Genomic DNA, 21,787 nt, shown 5'->3' with positions numbered 1-21,787 from the left:
GCGCCTCTAGAGCATCTCCACGAAATTACACCCTACCGCCAATAGTGGAAAATCCGTCAGCAGAGTAGAATTAAATATAAAAAAATCTACATTTATTAGTAAGGATTATTCTGCAGGCGTAATTACATTACAATTATATAAAAACGTTCAGAGTAAGTATTTAATAGTCACATTTTAAGTTTTCAAAATGATAAATTTATTTGTAACTTTTTGTAGTTGTGTATGAAGTCTAAAATATAACAAATGCAAACCATTTTCAACATAGCATATTTATTTATGGTTGTAAAAAAGAAAAAGTGGAAGTAGTACATCAGTAGACAATAACATGAGACATTTACTTGGAAGTGGTTCAGGCAGAAAAAAATAAGCATATATATTAGGCCATTGTATTAATGCCCTGCCACCTACAGCGCGGTGCCATATGTCACAATAATGGCAAAAGCAATAAAAGAGGGGTGTTACAGAAGAGATCTGGGGTGATAAAAGATGGCCGAGTGGTAACAGTGGACGTGTTAGGTCTGTGGTACTAAAGCTAAAAGCAAATGCATAAGAAGTGGGTGGGGGTGGCTCGTCTACAATGTGAAAAAAACACTAAATAAAGCATTGTTGCCCATTTCTTTCAGAAGGAAAATGAAAACAAACCAAAGAATGAATCCAAGAAGAAAAAAAAAGGTAAGCGTTTACACATTCCTTCCTAGTCAAGCAACCATTAGATCCTTTGGACGCTTCCCGGGGTGTCTCCCTCTGCATCTTCAAATTACCGGAGCTCCCATTATTAAAGCATTGCATAATTTACTCAGACATTTGCAGACGCTTGCAATTTCTAATTCTCTTAAAGAGAGCGTACATGTTATTCCTTTCTGCAACCACTTTTTTTGCTTTTTAAAAGACACTTTCATATTGTTATACAATCCCCATACATTCTAATAATATCTTTAAAAGCCCCACAATAACAGAAGGGGGGGCATGCATGGGGGCCAGCAGAGTGGACAAAACAGGAGGTATGACTCGATCGCTGCTAAAAGCTTCTCATGAGGGAAACTAAATGTATGGAAGGTTGGCACGGGCTAAGAAAAGGAACATGGCTGTAAGGGGGTGGGGGGTACATCCATCCAGAACAGCTAAAAAGAACTAGGAAGAAATGGCAGGTTCATTCACGACTCTGATTTCTTCTTGTTCTTCTTCAGGAAAGAAGGTGTACGGAACTTCTTCTTCTTTTTGGAAGGCGATTTGCTGGGAGACTCCTCCCCCTCCTGCTCGCCGGCGTCGCCGGGTTCCTCGCCATCAACGGCGGCTTCTGCAGCAGGGGCGGGCTCAGTGGTTGTGGGGGCTGGGGAGGGGGCGAAGTCTTCAGCGGGAAGTGCTGGAGCGTCAGAAGGGTCGTCTGGGGTCAAATCCGGCAGAGTCTGTCTCAGGGTGGCGGCGTCGCTCTCGTCCTTAAAGGTGGGCTCTGGTAAGGTCTCTAGCAGGAAGGGCAGAAAAATACGAGCGTTACTGGCCGAGTATGAGAAGGTGGCGCTCTGCAGCTTACACATACCAAGCGGCTGGCGGAATCAGTCACTTTCAATTTCACACGGCGCTGCTGCCTTGCCAAGCTTAATAAGTCTCCAACACCACCACTCCAGTCGCAGACCACCACACTGTATCCAACTAGACATTTTCAGGTTCTCCCTCATACACAGTCAGACTGCAATGGCAAGTTCTTCTCCAAAACATGAAGAAACAGTCATCCCTTGTGTTCCACGCCCGAGCGTGATACGTCCATTTCCCAAAAGTAAAACTTGATATGAATACATAGAATATTTCTATAGCTAAGGCATACATAGAAAAGCGATCTAAATACATTTAACACGATTAGATTTGTCACTGACCCCTGGTGGCCAATGCAGAACACTACAATCCTACGTTCTCAATCACAATGCTTCTTCTGCCTTGGATTGCTACTTTACTTATATTTATGTGCTTGAAAATGCCTCACTTACGCCAAGAATAATTTGCTTAAATATGCATTTTTTATGACGGCTGTATTCAACAACAAAACAGCAATCATTGATTATTTGTTAAAACAAGGAGGAGGCAGCCATGGTCAAACGGCGATATAGCAAGGGATGGTTAAGCTTTACTGGTGGCCAATTTCATCAACCAATGACAAAAAAACCCAACACCACACTGACCCCAACAGAATATAAGACGCTTTGAACAATTTGGCAAATTGGACGCCCTTCTTTAGAGAAAATGAACTGCAATGAACATTGCAACCATTTTTCCCCATTTGGTCTCTTTGTCATGGTCACTGTTGTGTTTGAGTAACACAGTAAACCTTGGATATATCGGAAATTCGTTCACAACGGACAGATAAAAAAGAACCGATTTTTCTGTAATGCATTTCCAATAAAAATTCATTGCATATATCGGATTTTTTATAACGGATTTCGCCTATTTCGGACAAAATCTCCAGTCCCGTTCCAATGCATTTCCATTAAATTTCCCTCGCATATAAAGGATGGCCGCATCGTGGCACTCTGATTCGCCGAATCGTGACAGGCCGCTATACGACGTCATTTGCACCGTTTGCAGCGTTGCCTGCGTGTCCAGGTACATTGGAAACATAGTCAAGGAAGTGCCTTTTTATAACGGATAAAATCCGATTTACACATATACCGGATATAAATCCGATATATGCGTAAAACAGACATTTTCCGGTATACGCATATAACGGATTTCGCTTATATCGGACAAAACCAGTGGGAACAATTGAATCCGATATATCCGAGGTTTACTGTAGGAAGAAAAGCTCTGCCGTGCAACCCGCTTGTCCAAATACAAGACAATCCATGCAATACAGAAATGTATACTGTATATAGCGTCTTACATTCAAGGGCAGTAGGGGCATTTTGGACCTTCTCACTTAGCATTACCTTTATTTAAACAGCAAAATCTTAACAAGCGCCGTTCCTTGGATCATTTGCACCCTGCGTATAAACAAAAAATATATACAGTCCAGAACAGGAAACTGAAAAATGCTTTTGGAGGTTTTTAGGAAAGCAAAACCACACACACAAGTGAGGTTAGAAGACCTCCTGAGACCTGAGCACTTGGAATTGGAACTGTACTGACATCACATACAGTACCTCCATGTAGCCTTAATGTGGCGCCAATCAAATTTATACTGAGGGTCACAGGAGGGTCATTTTGGCCCAAATTGTTAGCACCTCGTCCAAAGCAGCCAAAAGACGGTCCCTAGCAGGCAGGGACTGGTAGAAAGCAACAAGAAGAACAACGTGGAAGTCTGCAAGTTCTTGTTGAATAAGAACGGCTCTTATTGTCAACATAAGGCTAATGCTAAGCAGCAACAGTTTTAATGTTGATCTAACACTACTCACACGACTAGTATGCGACCAAAACACTGCACCGTGCTTTGAAATAATTCAAGCATTGACGTCCTCTATGACGTAGACTAAGCCTTTCAAAGCGTTAAGACAGCAGCATGAGGTTGCTAGCGCTAGCCACACACGCTGGGGTACCTGCTAAAGGAGTGGTCTGGAATGAAGAACACAAGAACATTTCCAGGACGTTAGCCAACCATGTTGTGACATCCCATGTGGTTGTTTGGTTAGCAGGGGGGGGGGGGGGGGGGGGGGACTTCAGAGGCATCTTCCACTTTTTCCTTTTTCTTTTATTCCTTTCCGGAGAAAGAAAGCGCTGTGCAAGAAGCACGCCAGCTAATGTGAATCCAATGATCCTGAGTGCATGATAAATGTCACATTTAGGATACTGCTCATAAGGCAGTTCTTTTTGTAAAATTATTAAACTATTTTCTCATTACAATATCTCCATTTTCTCTTCCTATTTTGACTTTATGCTCAGAAAATGACAGCTCTTTCCATTTCCTAATGTCATCTTTCTCCTCCTAAGAAAAATTTATTATTAACTATTGCACTTTCTAACTTTATTCCCATAACAAAACTTTTCACAAAACTTTTTACAAAAAAAAAAAAAAAAAAAATCACAAAACTTCATGCTACTAGGATGATGTCATTTTTTTCAATTATTGATGCCCTAAAATTATGACTTTTCCTATCAGGCTACAACTTTTTCTGTAAATATTTAGACTATTTTTGTGAAAGAAATCTTGTTAAAATTTCCTTGTTAAATTGGAGTTTTTGAATGTGCCTTGGACCAACAAAAACAGATCTGGCATTTATTCCTCCTTGCTGTAAATGCCGTTCTCAAATAATTGGAAGCATGTTATAACTATAAAATACTTGATGCTAAATTCCAGTATAAAGCCTAAGGCACCACTGAAGCCGGAAATTTCCTACTGTCTTTTTCAGGCAGTGAAAGGGGCTCTAATAGGAAGTGGGAGTGTCTACTTGAGTGGGAGGAGCTCTGAGGTAACACCCATCCACATCCAGGAGGAGCCAGAGGAAGACGTTAAACCCAGCAAAGCGTCACAAACGTTAGTCCAGACAGCGCTAGCACTACAGCCATGCAGACAGGAAAGGGGATGCAAGGAGACCTAGCATGGAGGTGGTGGGGATGGCGGGGCGGTCGAGGGGGGGGGAAACAGTACGTACTTACTATGGTAACAGGTACTCTTTAGCATTTCCATCTCCTTTGATTGCAATGGCAGCCACAAAGAAGGAAAAAAAGCACAAGTAGAAACAAATGTCTATGCAGGATCAAACCACAAGGCACAGTGTTCAAACAAAAAAAGAAACTCAATTGGGAGAAAGGACCCCAACGAGATGGACGATGGAGGCAAAGGGGGTACAGGAGACATGTTATAGAATATTAAATTTCTTAGATTACACCAGACATCAAAGCTGCACACCAGCGACTGTTTGCAGATCTTTCGGACAGTATTATCAATGCTGGATGCTGCTGTAATGTAGGTGTAATCCAACGGTAATAGAGACCAAGAGGAGGAAATGCGTATGTTTCTATAAGATGCAATTTACACTTACAATTAATTCATAATTCTACTAACAGACAACTGCTTCAAACAAATGCTCCCTTGCAGCTGGAAAAAACAATGGGTTTTCCACTTCTGTTGCCCCCTGCAGATAGGAAGTGGAATTGACTTTGTAGCAATTGTAGCTATTCTATAAAGGTCTATTTTATTTCAAACAAATAAAATGGTTAAAAAGTTATTTTGGTCAATGATCACTATCACATAAACTAATCTATAAATTCACACTTGTTTGGTATCACAGCCCTCTTGGCCTATTATTACACAAACACTAACAATGGTAATGAGATTGAAACAGTGAAACAGTGAAACATTGAAACAGCCACACGGATGCAGCAGGACTCCACATTCCCTCTGGACTCCACCGGAGATGGCCCAGGGAGAAAACCATGCTAAACCTACCTTCCTCTGCTCGAACTGGGGTGCTGGGGGGTGTAGAGGCGGCCTTTGGGTCTTTAGCCTTCACCTCCTCCTCCTCCTCCTCCTCTGGTTGCTCTTGATCTAAAATAAGCACACACACAATTATAATAATAAATCATTTCGTTTTGTATGACAAGGGAGACAATTAGAATTCATTCCAGGGAAAAAGCTTTGAAATCCACAATCATGTCCCAAAGAGTCAAACAAAACGATTCCAGTCAAGTCATTTAAGGGGCAAAGGAGAGCAGGAACAGGAAGCAGGAAGAGACACCACCCTTTGGGCTGTTCTGATTGGATGACGGAGCTTCCTCATTAGGTTAGCGCAGCACTTCACAGCAAAACACACTTAAGGATGCAAGGGATAAGCATCCTCAGCTCCTCGCCCAATCACACTGCAGGGAATTCTCGGATGTCTTTGCACCAGACATCAGAGCAGGGGGGGGGTGAGGGGATGGGGAGTAAATCAAAGCGGAGGTCGATGTGGTCGCTGGTGGTAACAGCAGCAGCTGACTCAAAGCCTCCAGAGAACAGAGGAGACAGCAGGTTGTGGGAAGGGTGGGCTCCAAGAGTCCCAGTGAGCGGGGGGGCCGGGGATGAGCAGAGGGGGAGGGGAGTTGCGGAGCGGCTGTTGAAGAAACGGGAGGCCGACACCGTCTAAAGTGTCTCCGCTTCCTGTACCTGGAGCATGACCTGCCCCTACTGGCTCCTTGCTGAGGGCTCGCAGCACGGCACAGTGGAACTCCTTGTGGGGGGAGTCACAGAAGACCTCATCTGCAAGGTCCAGGGTCGAGGGGCCCTGCTCAGGGCCTCCGTCGGTTGCAGTGGGCAGAGGAGTGGGATCTGAGGCTTGAAGCAACAGTAACGTTTCCATCTCAGAACAAGGCGGGGAAGAGCGGCATTGTTCCCGCACTGCAGGCCACAATGGCGGGGCCCGTGCGTGTGGAGACATATCACTGTCTAGCCAAGTCATGAGAATACAAACAGACATGTGTTACCTTCGGTGCCTTTCTGTTTCTGCTCCACTTCCCTGCGATACTCATCCAGCTCCTGGTCAGTGAGCTTGTTGAAGGGGTTGGGGCCCTGCTTGCTGACAATCACCTTGGGTTGGTACTCCTTTTCAATGATGGCCTTGGATGCGGTCACTAGCTCCCCCTGCAGGGCGACCATGACAAGGGAAAGAGAGAAGACACCAGTCACGCTGACAATGTTGTCAAAATGTTTTCTAGTTGACATAGATGTGAATGTCACCAGGACATATTCCATGTAATATAATGTCATGTCATTAAAGCATCATTGTGCGAGAATGTATTAACTCACTTTAAAGTACAAGTAAAACCCCCCATTGATGAACACCTTTATTAATGAACCAGTGAATGTGTTCCATAACTGGAGCATTTATAGTACAGTAAACCTCGGATATATCGGATTCAATTGTTCCCACTGGTTTTGTCCGATATAAGCGAAATCCGTTATATGCGTATACCGGAAAATGTCCGTTTTACGCATATATCGGATTTATATCTGGTATATGCGTAAATCGGATTTTATCCGTTATAAAAAGGCACTTCCTTGACTATGTTTCCAATGTACCTGGATGTGCAGGCAACGCTGCAAATGACGTTGTATAGCGGCCTGTCACGATTCGGCGAATCGGAGCGCCACGACGCGGCCATCCGATATATGCGAGGGAAATTTAATGGAAATGCATTGGAACGGGACTGGAGATTTTGTCCGAAATAGGCGAAATCCGTTATAAAAAATCCGATATATGCAATGATTTTTTATTGGAAATGCATTACAGAAAAATTGGTTCTTTTTTATCTGTCCGTTGTGAGCGAATTTCCGATATATCCGAGTCCGATATATACAAGGTTTACTGTACATTTCTTTCACTGGTTCAAGGACAAAACATGAGACGCCGGAGAGGAAATGATGTCCAACATCTCCGGAAGATGACAACCCTTACCAACACCTGCATTGCTCATCACCATGGCAACATGTTTGCATGCGTGCTGGGACTGCTGGGATTGGCTTTGACGTGCCAACCAATGTGCTCCTCGATTTCACTCCTTCTCCCTTTTCATAGTTGAAATGGTTTGAGTTGTGCTCCTCGTGTTTAGGAGTAAAGTCATGCAGATACAACAACATCAGACTGAAGCTCAAACCAAGTTGTGACAAAGCAAAGACAAATGCAGTCAACTACTCCAAGTATTGTGGCATTAACATCTGCAGTGGTGGACTTCCTGTCATGCACAACCATGTCAGTAATAAGATTTGAGACTGGAGCTGCAAGTACCTTTCTAATTGATCTAGCAGGACTATAGGACCCCTCTGGGGCATCAAGGCCGTCAATAGCGTCTGTACAGTCAGACAGAGGGACGTCCTGCAATTGTAAACCCAGTGACGGCGGGCACACTCATGTTAGCAGTCTGTTAAGCAGGCGTGTTTTTATAGTCATGCACATGCAGAAATGTTTTTCAGAAGCGGCATCATAGTCAAATCAATATACTTTTGCCCCCCTTTAAAAAAAGCCAAAATTTCCTCAAGTCATGTTTGTTTACTCAGCTGCAGAAAGCATCAGGCTTCTTATTAGGGGTAAGGTGTTTATGATACTTGCAGAGAAGTGGTTAGCATGAATAAATATAACCTGTTTTTTCCAGACCTTTTCCTAGTACTATACAGTAATACCACATAATATGCATCAGCACCAGAGGAGGAGTGTCAGACGGCCATTTGAGGTGCCGCCTTTAAATATTAAACATAAATTCTGGCATGTCCATTATAGTAAGGGCCACCATTTGAGGAAATATGTCATCTGTTTTCTTTCTAGCTGGAAATTTGGGTAAAGATTGTAAAGAAGTCGGACACAAACATGCAGAAATTGCATGCAAAAAGAGGCAAAGCGAGACCAGGATATGGAAAAAGCGAAGCGGGTTCATGCATGTGTGAAGGCTTGTGATGAAAGTGCGGGTTTTTGAATCAACATACGCAAATATACTTAGCAGCTGTATTTACTTTCTAACATCCTGCTCCTTCCGTGTTTCCCAGAGGACCAAAACCACACCATCGGGCACATGAGGAGCGCAATGAATGCATGCAGGCGAAAGCTAAGAAGATATGATTGATTGTATTTTGCTGAGCATTCCATAAAGCTTGCCCAAGTTCATCCGAACAACCTGAGCTGACCAGTTCATACTCTCCTGAGCCATCAAATGATGCTTAGCTAAAAGTTCTTAGCAAGCGGTTTCATTCACCAATGCCTACTGCATGCACAGTGGATACATTGCAGCATTTGGTCTTAAAGGAATTTTGCCCCAACACAGCTTTTCCCTTTTTGGTATCTCTGTTTTAAAGACAAAAAAACAGTTAGCATGAGGCAGCTAACAATGTGTGCAACAGGAAGCCCTCTAAAAAACACTTCCTTTACAGCGCATGGCGTGACCTGCATATGGACCAAGCTGCAACGACATTATTACTGTCTGTAAGGAGGTCATCGAGGGGACGTTTACCTACCAAACTCTCTCAGATGTTATTATTCAAACAAAAATACTTTCTATACCATAAAAGCCAAGAATCAAAGATGTTTTTTTCCAAATTCCAATGACCTCATTCCACCCCTGGAATCCCCTCACCCCTCAAATCATTACTGTGTGGCTTACATACTAACCATTCTACCGTGCGGCCTAAAATAGCTCATAAAATAAATCATGTAATAAATCAGAAAAATGTCTTTGCTGATTTTACTCCTAATTTATTAGTTTAAGCTCCGGCAATGCTTCAAATGAGCAAAATACTTTTGCACCTGCTACTGCATCCCAGAATGGAGGTTTTTGAGGGCGTTTCCCCAGTCGAGGGCTCCTCAGGCAGACTAGGCGAATCCATTAAGTGTACTGTTAGCGGCCTTGTGCTAGCACATTTTCTCCATTTAGAACACACAGAAAAGAAAAAGACTGGATTGCGGATGATGGGCAGAATTCCCCCCCAAAAGTGCAGTTTTTCTTAAAGGCGCCCTGACCAGGAGAGAATATAGTTCTGTTTCCAACAAAGTAGGATTATGCCAAATACCTTTCCCCACCGGCCTCTTTGATACATATGCTAAAAAGCATCAAATATTAGCTTTGTCTTATGAGTGACAAAGCAAAATTGTTGTAATATCCAACAGGATATTTCATTAATAATGAATACGCTGAGGGCCATTCAAACATCACATGGGCCAAAAATGGCTGCCAGTCACACTTTGGATACCCTGCAAAAGAGGCTTTGGTGCAAATATTGTTGCAGATCAGGATAAAGGTGCAACATTGAGCCATGGTTGTCCATTGTTTATCATGTGACCTTTCTCTTCTGTGTTGAATTCATTTACGGTGTCGCACTGCTATGGAGGTCTCAGCAGTTTACGTAGCAAACCGCACCGATTGTTGGAATCAAAACATACAAAACGGGTGAAATACCACTGACACCACTGTGGGATTTTCACCAATACCAGAAAATATTCATCTCCAGGTCAGGATTTGAGCAAAGTTGCAGGACTGACCTGGTGAAAGCTGCGATCCCCCACCGATCCAACACACAGAACCTGAGACTGAGGTCCTGCAGTCTTAATGTCCTGCAGATTCTGCTCACGGATCTACAAATACATAATAATAATAATAATAATAATAATAATAATAAAAAGAACAGACTTCATGGAAAGACAAGGGATGAGGCAGTGGTACCTTATTCCTCATCTCCAGGACTTCTTTGGGATTGGTGTTCAACGGGATGAACTGATTGGCGACAGCAGCTTGTCGCATTCCGTCTTCTTTAGTCCACTGTGTGGATGCCACAACAACAACAACAAGTAAGTACACATAGAAGCAGAGGGAGTAACACAAAAAGGAAACCAAAACAACGTAAAGCAATAGAAAATGTACACACACAAACTTTTATGCAGGCTTCATAATACAAAAAGCATGCTCAACTGAAGAAGGACAAAATGGGATGTCATGAAGATTTATGAAGGGCTTCAAAAAATGATGACAATTAGAATGTTTCCTTAGGAACGCCGGTTCTCTAATACTAATCCATCAACTCTGCTATGTCGCCCCTTCAATAAACACCGTACCCCAAAAAATGAGACTACGCGGCACGCTAGATGTGTTGCCCCCTTCAATAAACACCGTACCCCAAAGAATGAGACTACGTGGCACGCTAGGTAAGATGTCCCCTTCAATAAACACCGTACTCCAATGAATGACACTATGTGGCACGCTAGATGAGACGTCCCCTTCAATAAACACCGTACCCCAAAGAATGAGACTATGTGGAATGCTAGATGCGTCGCCCCCTTCAATAAACACTGTACCCCAAAAAATGAGACTATGCGGCACGCTAGGCAAGACGTCCCCTTCAATAAATACCGTATCCCAAAGAATGAGACTACGTGGCACGCTAGATGAGACGTCCCCTTCAATAAACACCGTACCCCAATGAATGAGACTATGTGGCACGCTAGATGTGTCGCCCCTTCAATAAACACCGTACCCCAAAGAATGAGACTATGTGGCACGCTAGATGTGTCGCCCCCTTCAATAAACACCGTACCCCAAAGAATGAGACTATGTGGCACGCTAGATGAGACGTCCCCTTCAATAAACACCGTACCCCAAAGAATGAGACCATGTGGAATGCTAGATGTGTCGTCCCCTGCAATTAATACCGCACCCCAAAGAATGAGACTACATGGCATGCTAGATGAAACGTCCCCTTCAATAAACACCATACCCCAAAGAATGAGACTATGTGGCACGCTAGATGAGACGTCCCCTTCAATAAACACCGTACTCCAATGAATGAGACTATGTGGCACGCTAAATGTCCAAAGCTGGAGTTGATGACTGAGCAGCGATGTGCATCATGGGGGGCATTCTGTGTGGTTAAGTTACACCAGTGGAAAAAGGGGCACATATAAAAGAACTCATTCATGACGTGTAGGTAATTAGGTTCACCAAAGGATGTAACAATGTATTCTTCCAAACATTGTACCCCCAACGCTCCGATTCACACCTCCTGTAGTCGACGGGTGGATGGACTCTACCTATATTAGACATTACCAGTTGGCTCTTTGGCGCCATGACAACATGCTTCTGTTGCTGCTGTGTTGTAAATACATGGCCAGGTGGTGAAAAGCCTCGTCTCCACTTTATCATCCACTCCAGATTATTGTTAAAGTAAAATAACTAAGTTGGAATATCACCTGCTTCCAAATAACCCCAAATAAATACGTAATCACTGTTCTCTTTGGAGTATATCTTAGCAAGCACAGAGGACATCTGATGTCTTTAATCTAAGTCAAATGCGAGCCTGAGGTGAAGACAGAGAGCGAGGCGGTGAAGAAGCAGGAGGCGAGTGGGGTGGGTGAGCTGGCATCACCAAAGTCACTTTTCCAGATTGGTAGATACGATAAACATACGAAAGAAGGGAAACATGTTCCTCTATGACGAATCCTGGTAATGCTCAGCGTTGTGGCAATCAAATTGGATTCATATCCACACAAAGAAGAAAGAACAGCAGGTGAAGATAGATAGATAGAACTCCAGCTGTCATGCAAGAATTGTCTATTACTTTTTTTATCGACTGCTCTTGGCTTGCATTGACTCTGGGGCTGAATGGGGGGATTTCTGGGTGAAGGGCATGAAGATGAACATGTAAATATGATATACTCACTGGGAAAAGAGCCTCACAACACAACATCTCCTACTTTCCAACAGGAGATAATAATTGGTCAGGTCAAATTTGGTTTGTAGGTTGTTGTTTTTTTGCCAATCATGCTTGTGTAAAAAATACAATAAACCAAACAGCATAAACTTAAGTGGAGGAAATTGCAAAAAAGCCATTAAATCGCAAATGATAATTCAAGCAGCATATATCTATGTCTCGAGATGCAAAAATATCTTTAGAATGCTTTTTAGTGTCACCCTCCAAGTAGGCAAGCAATTTAGCCTTGAAATCAGCAAGCCAGAAGAAACAGCAGCATTAAAAGGAGGCAGAGCGGCGAGCACCGGTGGACGGCTCGTGCCAGGGCTTGTGCCAGGGCTCATGCCACACCCCTGCTGCTCGCTCCTCTGGGGGAAAAACACCAACAATGCACTTCACTCCTACACATGCAGTGGGGCATGCTGCCGGCAGCTGGTCGGCTATCATGAGACATTGGAGGACTGGGAGGGGGAAAATTTTAAAAAAGGCCCCAAAGTGCCCGCGTGTATAAGGATAATACAAATAAATGATCAATTTTTCCACTATTAAAAGGCTTGTGTATTGTCTAGGTTGCCATTGCCATTTCAATTATCGTTGATGTCGTTGTCAGGTTGTCTCGATGTTCCTGTTCCTTAGGACAGCCCCAACATAAGCTTATGTTCCATTGAAGCCAATCACAAGCTGGAAGTAAGTCACTTCCGGAATAAGCACATAAAAAAGGAACAAATGGAGAAAATTTATATTAGTGGACTTACTTATTTAGTTAACGAAATATAACGTTAAAAAAAGACTAAAAGAAAGAAACAAACAAACAAAACATTTTTTGTAGCCTGAAATGTAGTTCAAAAATACAATTTACCTTTGAAATACTCAATTTATAATAATTAAGAAATATGAGTGCTAGTGTGATATTCAGTCAATGTGGTTTATCAAAGATTTGACAATACGCAAGCGAAATTGCTATTTACTACATACGGTTACATGATTTCTTATGCCGCAGTAAAAGGTGAGTTTTCTCCTCCTGTGGCTCATAATGCCGACCACCAGCGGCCACAAGTGGCTATAAACATGTATACTATGAACAATAAGGTAGGCACAGACCAAGCAGTTGGTTATACAGCTTGGCACGCAGACACCGGACGAGAGAGACTGCAGCAAGGGTTTCACGTGATCGTGTGTTATGTTCGTCCACACCTTAGGCTTGGACTTGGGGCTGCCACCGTCAGGCCCGTCCTCGTAGGGCTCGTCGGGCCGAGAGCCGGCATTGAGCCAGCGGGTCTTGTCATGCTGGCCGCGCTGGAAGCTGTGTTTCAGCGGGGAGCGCGCGCCCGAGTCACTGTCCTCCCCGTAAGTATAACCAGAGTGAGCGTTCTCCACGTCACTGTACTTTTTACCTTTGTCCCGCAGTGCCGGACAGCGGTAAGGGTAGCCGGTCCTGTAGCCCTGGAAGATAACAGTGGGGGCACAACTTTAGGTGATGTTTACTGGATTAGGTTGCAAAATGTTAATCCCTACAAAATTTTCATTCACCAACACTGAAAACATGATTTGAAAAATAGATCTCTCTATATATTCGTTTTTTGTAATGAGTGGTCGTCTTATATTTGGCTTATGAAGAACTCTAGATTTCAGCTTCACGTACCAGGTTGTCCAGCATTCTCATGAGAGCCTCAAACTCTTGCTCCCCGACTTGCCACTTGGGTTGTGCGGAGGAGCCTTCGCCGGCAGGCTCGGGAACACGAGGACGGGACTTGTACTTTCCCGGGTCGAGCATGACCAAATTATCAGGTCCTCCAGCGCTGGCCAGTGTTCGCACCTGGAGGAGATGTAGGATTCCAGATAGGCGAGATAAATTATGTGGACATATACGACATACCGGACATGTCCTGGATTATTCTGGATTAGGGTAGGATAAATATTCATGGCAACACATGCCATTACTACTGTACCTCTAATGGCAATTAGTATTAAACAGTACAGTATTAGATATCCATACTGTCAAAGCGTATGTACTTAAACACTCAACAGGCATTTATACTGCAGTTCTAATGGAGCAATTCAGATTTAGTACCAACATCTGATTTCCAATGGCATTGGTTTTTGATGGATCTCTTGTATTGTAAGGTATAGCTAATGTTGTTACCATCAGCGCCAATTTGTGGGTCCTACCTGAATCTCACAGGCGTTGACCAGGTTGTGGGTGTAATAGTAAGCTTCCTCGATTGTTTCACCCATAGTCACCAACCCATGGTTCCTCAAGATGAGCACCTAGGAAGCACCATAGAAAGGATGAGGAACTTGGCAAAAGGTACCGTAACCGTAGTTGACCGCATGAAGAAGTTAATACCTTGCTTTTTGGGCCCAGGTTCTTCTGGATGAGTGCGATTTCTTCGTCATCCACCAGTATGCCTTGGTAGTCATGGTAGGTCACTTCTCCAAGGGACAAAGCCTCTGGGGAGATGGGCAACAGGCCGCATTTCATGGCCGACACCTAGAGTCCAACAAATTAGAGGACATGAAGTGTATAATGAGGGAAAAACCCCAGGAGCAAATCCAATGTGGATTTTGCAACTTCCAGATTACAAACCGACTCCACACTTCCAGAACATGCAGAATATCAATGTTCATTCGGAATGTTAAAAGGTAATGTTAAGTGGGGAGGCATATTTCACTACTTCAGTGGCAACCAGATGAGGGTACAACAACAGAAACCAAAAGTGAACAGGAAACCATAGGTTCATACCGCTCCATATATACTGTATATAGATTTTACCACACAAAAAGAATGGAGTTGGCATGACAATAACACTAGCGCTAGTTTACTTTGTTACAGTTGAGTGTGCATTAATTAGCTCCAAGCTGCCACTTTCTTTAATGTAGGAGACGTCAGGCATAGTACGTACGGCCGCCCCTGCAGACGTGTGTATATGGATAATGCACTTGATGTCAGGCCGGGACGCGTAGATGGCAGAGTGGAGGTTGAAGCCGGCCTGGTTGATGCCGAGGTTGGTGCTTCCCCGGTCCACAACCTCACCTCGAAGGTCTATCTTCACCTGGAGGGTCAACAAAAAGACTATGAAATGCAATATGGAATATGAAAGAAGAGACAAAGACAAATTCATACAAGGCTGGACGCAGTGACTTCACTGTACAGGAGCCCAAAAGGGACGATGAGGAAGCGGTCCTGGTCGGAGTTCACCCTAACCTGGACGGCAGGAAGTACGATTAGAAGGAGCCGAAGCAACCAAAGCAGTCAACCATCTTCTTAAGAATGATCTTACTGTCAGATGATTGTAGATGAGCTGCGACCAGCCAAACAAGTCGGTGAGCCGATAGCACGCCGCCAGTTTGCAACGAAGCAGCTTCTCGCCTTTGTCATATGAGATGGAGTCCGAACCACGCAAATCATTCACCGGAGTCACCATTCCCAAACCTGAGGGGAGGAAGAAGAGAATTCAGAAGGTCTTGTGGAAACACCAACGGCGAACTTGTGAAGATGGCTGATGTGGAGTTCATGGTTGTTCACTGGCCATCTACTTACTCATGTTGAGTGCCGCCATGCCCCCCTGTGGTGCAGCGGGATACATGGAAGGCATGCTGGTCGTCATAAAGTCAGCGATCTGCTGCAGAGCCAAGAGGCTGGTGGGCGTCTTGCCCTTCTTCAGCTGATCCTGGATCATAGTCTCCAGCTCATCGCAGAACGCCTGCAACATGAAAACCACTGGTTTGGTCCAAGCAGAAGTATTACATCAATATAAGACCACGTTATCATTTCCTCTTTAAATACAGCCTAGCATCTCCGTAGGCTGTTGCTGAAACAATGGCCACAATGGTGCATTTGTGTTGACATCCACTTTGTCACAGTCACGCTGCTGTTGAGAAATAAAGTGGAGCCATCATGTCATTATTTGGCAAGCTGGGCATTTTTACGATTCGCTTGGCATATTTGTAATATACACTAAACATGGCCCGCGTATGAATATTACGAGGGAGGGTTGGAGCCACATCAACTAGGAAAACATGAAGTAGTGAATGTTGTAACAGGTTATCATGCTAATAATTCATAACAGGGTCATCTTTGGAGAAAAACACACTCAAAACAATAAAATAAATAAATAAAAATATGCCTTAAAAGTGGAACTAAACTCAGTTCAAAGTTCAAACCATCATTATGCTGCTCAGTGAGCATCTACAAAAGGGTTTTTTTTTTAACTTTTACTTTGCTTGTTTACTTTGTACAAGCCACCACAGAACAATACAGGCAAAGATGGAATGTGTGATAATAACCATAGAGTCAAGACATGCATCATTTTTTACCGCTTATCCTCACGAGGGTCGCGGGGGTGCTGGAGCCTATCCCAGCTGTCTTGGGGTGAGAGGCGGTGTCCACCCTGGACTGGTGGCCAGCCAATTCCAGGGCACATATAGACAAACACATTCATACCTATGGACAATTTGGAGTGGCCAACGAAGCTAGCATGTTTTTGGAATGGGGGGGAAACTGGAGTACTCTGAGAAAATCCACGCAATGCAAACTCCACACAGAGATGGCAGAGGGTGGAATTGAACTGGGGTCTCCTAGCTGTGAGGCCTGCGTGCTAACTACTCGCCTGCGCCTCAGCACTTGCCGTGCAGCCCATAAAAGCAATGTGGTTCATTAAATATCACCTTATTCATTGACAAGCAATACCTATAAAACGCCACAAGGTGACAGCGTCGCTCAGAAACAACTTCCTGGTTCTCCTTTGTCTTAAAAGCTAAACTTTGGAAAAAACAGTCTCTACTCTAAAAAGCTCAACTTGAGTGGAGCTCTATTCTGCAGTACCCGTGGTTATTACACAATGACCTGCACAGCTCATAAACGTTTTACAATAGTGAGAACGAATTAAGGGACTTGACATTATTTGCCAAAAGAGAAACAGCTCTGCAACGTCAACATCCCAGAGGTCAAGCACCAGGTCCCACATGATAGCAAATACAAAGCTCCCACGAACCGGGCTCTGCAGGATCACAGACACCCGCTTCTTCTGCTCCATCATGTTGAAGTCCTGCCGCAGGTCGGGCGCCATGTTCCTCTCGCGTTGGTACTCTGGGCTGCTCTCGTCCACCCGGTCGAAGTAGCGCTCCTTATGAGGGGCGCTGGCGAGAGGGTGGGCCGTCACCACGCCGGCACCTGAGTCGCCGTTCATCCTGGGCTGGCGTCCTTTTGCATTGAGACAAAGAAAATGGTCGGCTTTAAATAACACGGTATATGATATATGCAGTAACTCATTTCCATCTCGAGTTCAAACTGTTGTTCAATGTCAAATAATCAGCACAAAGTACTGCGACCAGATAGAAGTATGCATTGTGTGTTGGTCCTTATTGTGAGAATGAAAAATAGTCAGTCAAATGTGTAGTCAATTGATGACCGCCCATCACATCACAGGCTAGGCCGGCACGTGCGGTCGCACATGTTTCACTCTCATTCCACTTTGTGGCATCTTTGTTTACATGGGTGAGATACAAGTGGCTAACACATTCATAATGTGTCACTTGTTATTATTGTCATACTTGTAGTCAAAACACTGTGGTGTCCCGCTTTAGACAGTGGGTCTCCAACAGGTAGCTCCTGTGCTAGCCGTACGGCTAGCTCAGCAGCTGATGTTGAATAGTTCACCTCAGGATATTTGCTTCACCTTTTTGTGTTTTCATAACAAATGAGCACACTGACTGGAGATGTGCATTGTAAATACAGTACAATTTAAATGTTGGCAGTCACAAAAAAAACAGCTCACCTCTCCTTTCCCCATTAAAAGTAGCTTAAACGGTGCTGCAAGTTGGATACACCTCCTCTATTGTAAGCCTGGAATCAATTTATACAGGACAGATTCCATGTCCAAATTTACATTAACATTGAATATAGGACTGAACAATTCATTTCCCATGTATTGCTGTCCTATTGGACAACATGACTACATACAGTAGGTCAGCTAACAAAATGAGGCTCAACATTTTTGAGACAAAGTGCTTTTAGCAACTTTGCCATTAAATTAACAGTTTTACAATATTCTCTGTTCATGTTCTGCAGGTTATAAAAATGCAAAAATCGGCGTAATGGGCACCCCTGATATACGGTTAGCAGTAATAGTGTGGACAGATAACAGCAATGGCGTCCAGAGATGAGTCTCTCTCTCTCCCTCCCACGAGTCAGAATGTGTCATCTCACAACAAGGGGCACCCCCGCATCACTACATGGACCCCTCTAGTTCTTATCCGGCCTCAAAAACGTGGGCGCAGGGAGGATTGGCAGACCTCCAGTCCTGTTTGAAAGTGTAATCGCTATGGAGAGCAAACACGTTGCCACGGAAACACAGGACAGTTGTGAAGATGACTTACGTAAGAGCAGCTGTGGGCCAAGATCACGCAGCAATCCAATCAGTTTCAGGCACACACTTAGTGTATTCTACGTTTTGTTGGCCGGACTATAATAAAACATGCATTTCTTGAGTGTATGACATACTAAAGAGACTTCAGTAATGCTTTGGGACTGAAATAAACGCCACAAATGCAGAGTCCATGTTGCTGTTGTATCGCCCTGCAGAGATGTGCAGTTTAGAACTGCGATAACATGCAAAAGTATGCTAAAGTCCTAAAAAGATGCCAACATTGCCAAAATATGTGTGGACAATAATTCACCTATGGGGCCCCCATTTAGGGACAATGGGGTGAGTTAAAGTACAACATTGCAATTGGCTAAAACTAGCTCTTTGAAGCCATATGGATGATTCCAGGGGCTAACAGTTTTAAACTTTCAACAGAGCTCGGCTTTTATCCGTCCCTGTTAGCATGCTACATAGAGCAGCTGTGCATTGGATCTTGCTGCTGCATGTCATATGGCGAGGGGCTGAATGCGGAGGTGGTTATCTACACGGGTTCACTTCTTTTTCCACTTGATGGTTGATGACTCACATCCTGAAAATGGAGTGCACTACTTGGCTTCATCCAACGGAGACACTATTGATTGCGTCTCAAGCAATTTCAAGTCAACAAAAGCGTGTGCCATGACACCACTAGGGATAATTTGCTGTCTAAAGATCAACATTTTAGGAGTTTGACTTTAATTTTGTTGGATTTCACAGTGATGGAGTTATTTTAACAGTTATTCTATTGACCATTCCAAGTGCTAAAGATGTTACCTATAAAATTAATGGTTTTATTACCGGCCAAAAAAGTCCCACTGCATATGCATCTGACCTCTGCAGGGGGCATTCACACTTCAAAACAAAACATGTCAAGTGGCCGCATACAGGAAGGAAGGAAGTAAAGAGACTGGACCCGAGGACCACATTTTCCACTGCACTGTTGTCAAACATCCAGTAAAAACACAACATCTCTGTACATATGATGGTGGCAATACAGAGCCACACCGAATCGCAATCCAGATGGTCACCATCACCGCTAGGTACAGTTTGGACTGCTATCTTGGCAGGTCTTGACCTTGCTAATCCACACCCAGGACAAGCGGGAGGGACTTTGAGGATTTAGGAAATTAGCTGCATCATCAGCTCCAGCAAGAACCTACATCAAAATGACACCCCAATGCCCTTTTCTAGACTTTAGTACCACATGTAATTTACTATACCAGACAGATGGCTCAACCACAGTGTGTTGTCCAAATGAAACACTTATTTAATACAACACAGCTATCAACACAATTGTTGTGAGCCCGTTGCTAACTCTGTTGCTAACCAAAACAGCAGTACCTACCAAGGCATCCGTCCAAGATTAAAGTGTCTTACCAGCTCCTGAATTTCTCCATGTGGCATATACATTATTACAAATTATCTTACTAAATGCATCTACACATAAAACCCTCCTCCTTGAGAAACTGCTGGCTCCAAATACTGATCTTTTGGCACTTTCTATACTTGGGCAAATAAACATCTTGGCCACAAATCGGGAAATAATCAGGCACCCTGCTTATGGTTTTGTAAAATTATATGATATATTGTAAGTACTGTTAAAAGTCATCAGATGATACACTTAGAATAGTAAAATAACTAGGAATTATATTAATTAATTAATATCAGCTTTGACGTCTTAAACGGACACTTACAATAAGGATTTACAAACACTTTTAAAACGGTAACACTTGCCATGCAAAGCAGTTCAAACATTCAAACATTAGATGGGATCTTTCCAGCCATTCCGGTACTAAGTCCTCAGGGGCTTCATTGGTAGACCTTATGACTTGCTAAATAACAACATGTTGACAAAGAGTATGCTTCTGTTCTTCTTTTAAGATGACCAGAGTTAATACTTTTAAGAAACAACCGTGCGTTGCCCGACCATTTGAATCCCATCTGTGCACAGCCACCTCCCTTGCAGACTCCATTGATCGGAGGCGACACATTAGCAAAACAAGGTTAGCTCGCTACACTGGAACATACCGCGCACTAAAAACAAGCGACAGCCATATTGCATTGAGCAAACAGCGAACGATCGCCACATTTACTTCGAAGCTTACCCTCTATTCGACGAGGTGATGAAAAGCAACCGTTGTCGGTCAAAAGGGGACGGCGAATTCCGCGATTTTTATCCTCCGAATCTGCCGATAGCAGGACGAGTTTAGCCTCAGGCTAAGTTGTCGTCCTCAATCGGCTCCTCCCACACCGACAGCCATCCTGATTTGCGTGCGGCCAAGGAGTTCTTACGGGTTTTTCATTGGTTATTTATAAACACGTGACGTTTCTGTGACGAATGATTGGATGGGGGTTGTTTAACCCCGCCTTCTATGTGGATATAATCTTTCCGATTTTGCTAACGCTCCAAAAGAGAAAAAACACATACACAAAACGTCAGAAAATCGTGTTTAGATTCTATTTTTTACTAATGATTCCTTCAATAAAATGCAACGCTGCTTTAATATCAGTTTGCATTATATTGGCTTGATGGCGGACGCTTTCGTTCATCACAAATCAATTTACAATGCGCATTCATTCTTGCACGTATACCAAATAATCACCTGATCCAGGTAACTTACAATCCTGCACACTGTCAGATGACATAATCGCACGTAGCAGAATTGTTGTATTACATAACGCTGGGACCTAACATTTGGGCATGCGTGCAATAAAGTTGACTTTCCACTAGGGAGTGCTGCTGAACTATTCGTGAGACGAGGGGGAGTTCTTCCGGTGTAAACACAACAACGGACTGTATTTAATGTGTCTGATTTGGCAGTTTTAAACATATTTTATTTTTATCAAATACGCAAATCGAAACTTTGCATAACTTTGATGCTGCATTTCCAGCTTGCCGGTGAGCATTGCAACCATTGCCCTGCATCCACCTGAATTGCACAGTAGAGCAGACCATCTCAGAGACTAAATATCCATCCATCCATCCATTTTCTATTCCACTAATCCCCATTAGTGCCATGGCTGAGCTGGATCTTTGGGCAGGTACACCCAGGCCTGGACATTTTGGAGAGGGCAACTGAAGAGCCTCAGCTTCGCCTGACATGTGTGATGTTGGGATAGGTGGAAGTCAAAGCATCAAGAGAAAAGCCACGCAAACACAGAGAAAACATGTCAACTCCACACAGAAATGCGCCAGTAGACATTGGAACCCAAATCTCCTGACTGTAAGGCTGACGTGCGGCTCACTAGGTCACCG

At 43.7% G+C, this 21,787-nt stretch overlaps 1 protein-coding gene across 12 annotated transcripts; it reads right to left on the bottom strand.

Annotated features, from left to right (window-relative positions):
• Positions 1-252: 252 nt before the first annotated feature.
• On the bottom strand, positions 253-20,797 carry add1 (adducin 1 (alpha)). Of its 12 annotated transcripts, none has more exons than XM_058054474.1 (19): positions 20,637-20,797; positions 17,122-17,330; positions 15,669-15,831; positions 15,409-15,560; positions 15,252-15,332; positions 15,031-15,180; positions 14,475-14,618; positions 14,297-14,395; positions 13,770-13,943; positions 13,229-13,570; positions 10,108-10,203; positions 9,927-10,019; positions 7,689-7,775; positions 6,388-6,544; positions 6,071-6,238; positions 5,375-5,473; positions 4,582-4,615; positions 3,525-3,540; positions 1,388-1,462 (listed from the first exon to the last, which is right to left on the bottom strand). In XM_058054474.1, coding segments are annotated over exons 2-18 (2,235 nt in total). In that variant the 5' UTR covers positions 17,317-17,330; positions 20,637-20,797; the 3' UTR covers positions 1,388-1,462; positions 3,525-3,539. The 12 variants fall into 12 exon arrangements, 11 of the variants coding, with proteins under 11 accessions (XP_057910424.1, XP_057910428.1, XP_057910437.1 ...); XR_009120024.1 differs by lacking the exon at positions 3,525-3,540 and adding an exon at positions 2,919-2,972 and having other exon boundaries at positions 1,419-1,462; XM_058054454.1 differs by lacking the exon at positions 3,525-3,540 and having other exon boundaries at positions 1,313-1,462.
• Positions 20,798-21,787: the final 990 nt, after the last annotated feature.

Source organism: Doryrhamphus excisus, chromosome 2 (genome assembly GCF_030265055.1).
Source record: "Doryrhamphus excisus isolate RoL2022-K1 chromosome 2, RoL_Dexc_1.0, whole genome shotgun sequence".
NCBI lineage: Eukaryota > Metazoa > Chordata > Actinopteri > Syngnathiformes > Syngnathidae > Doryrhamphus > Doryrhamphus excisus.
This window is presented reverse-complemented; position numbering and strand designations above follow the sequence as displayed.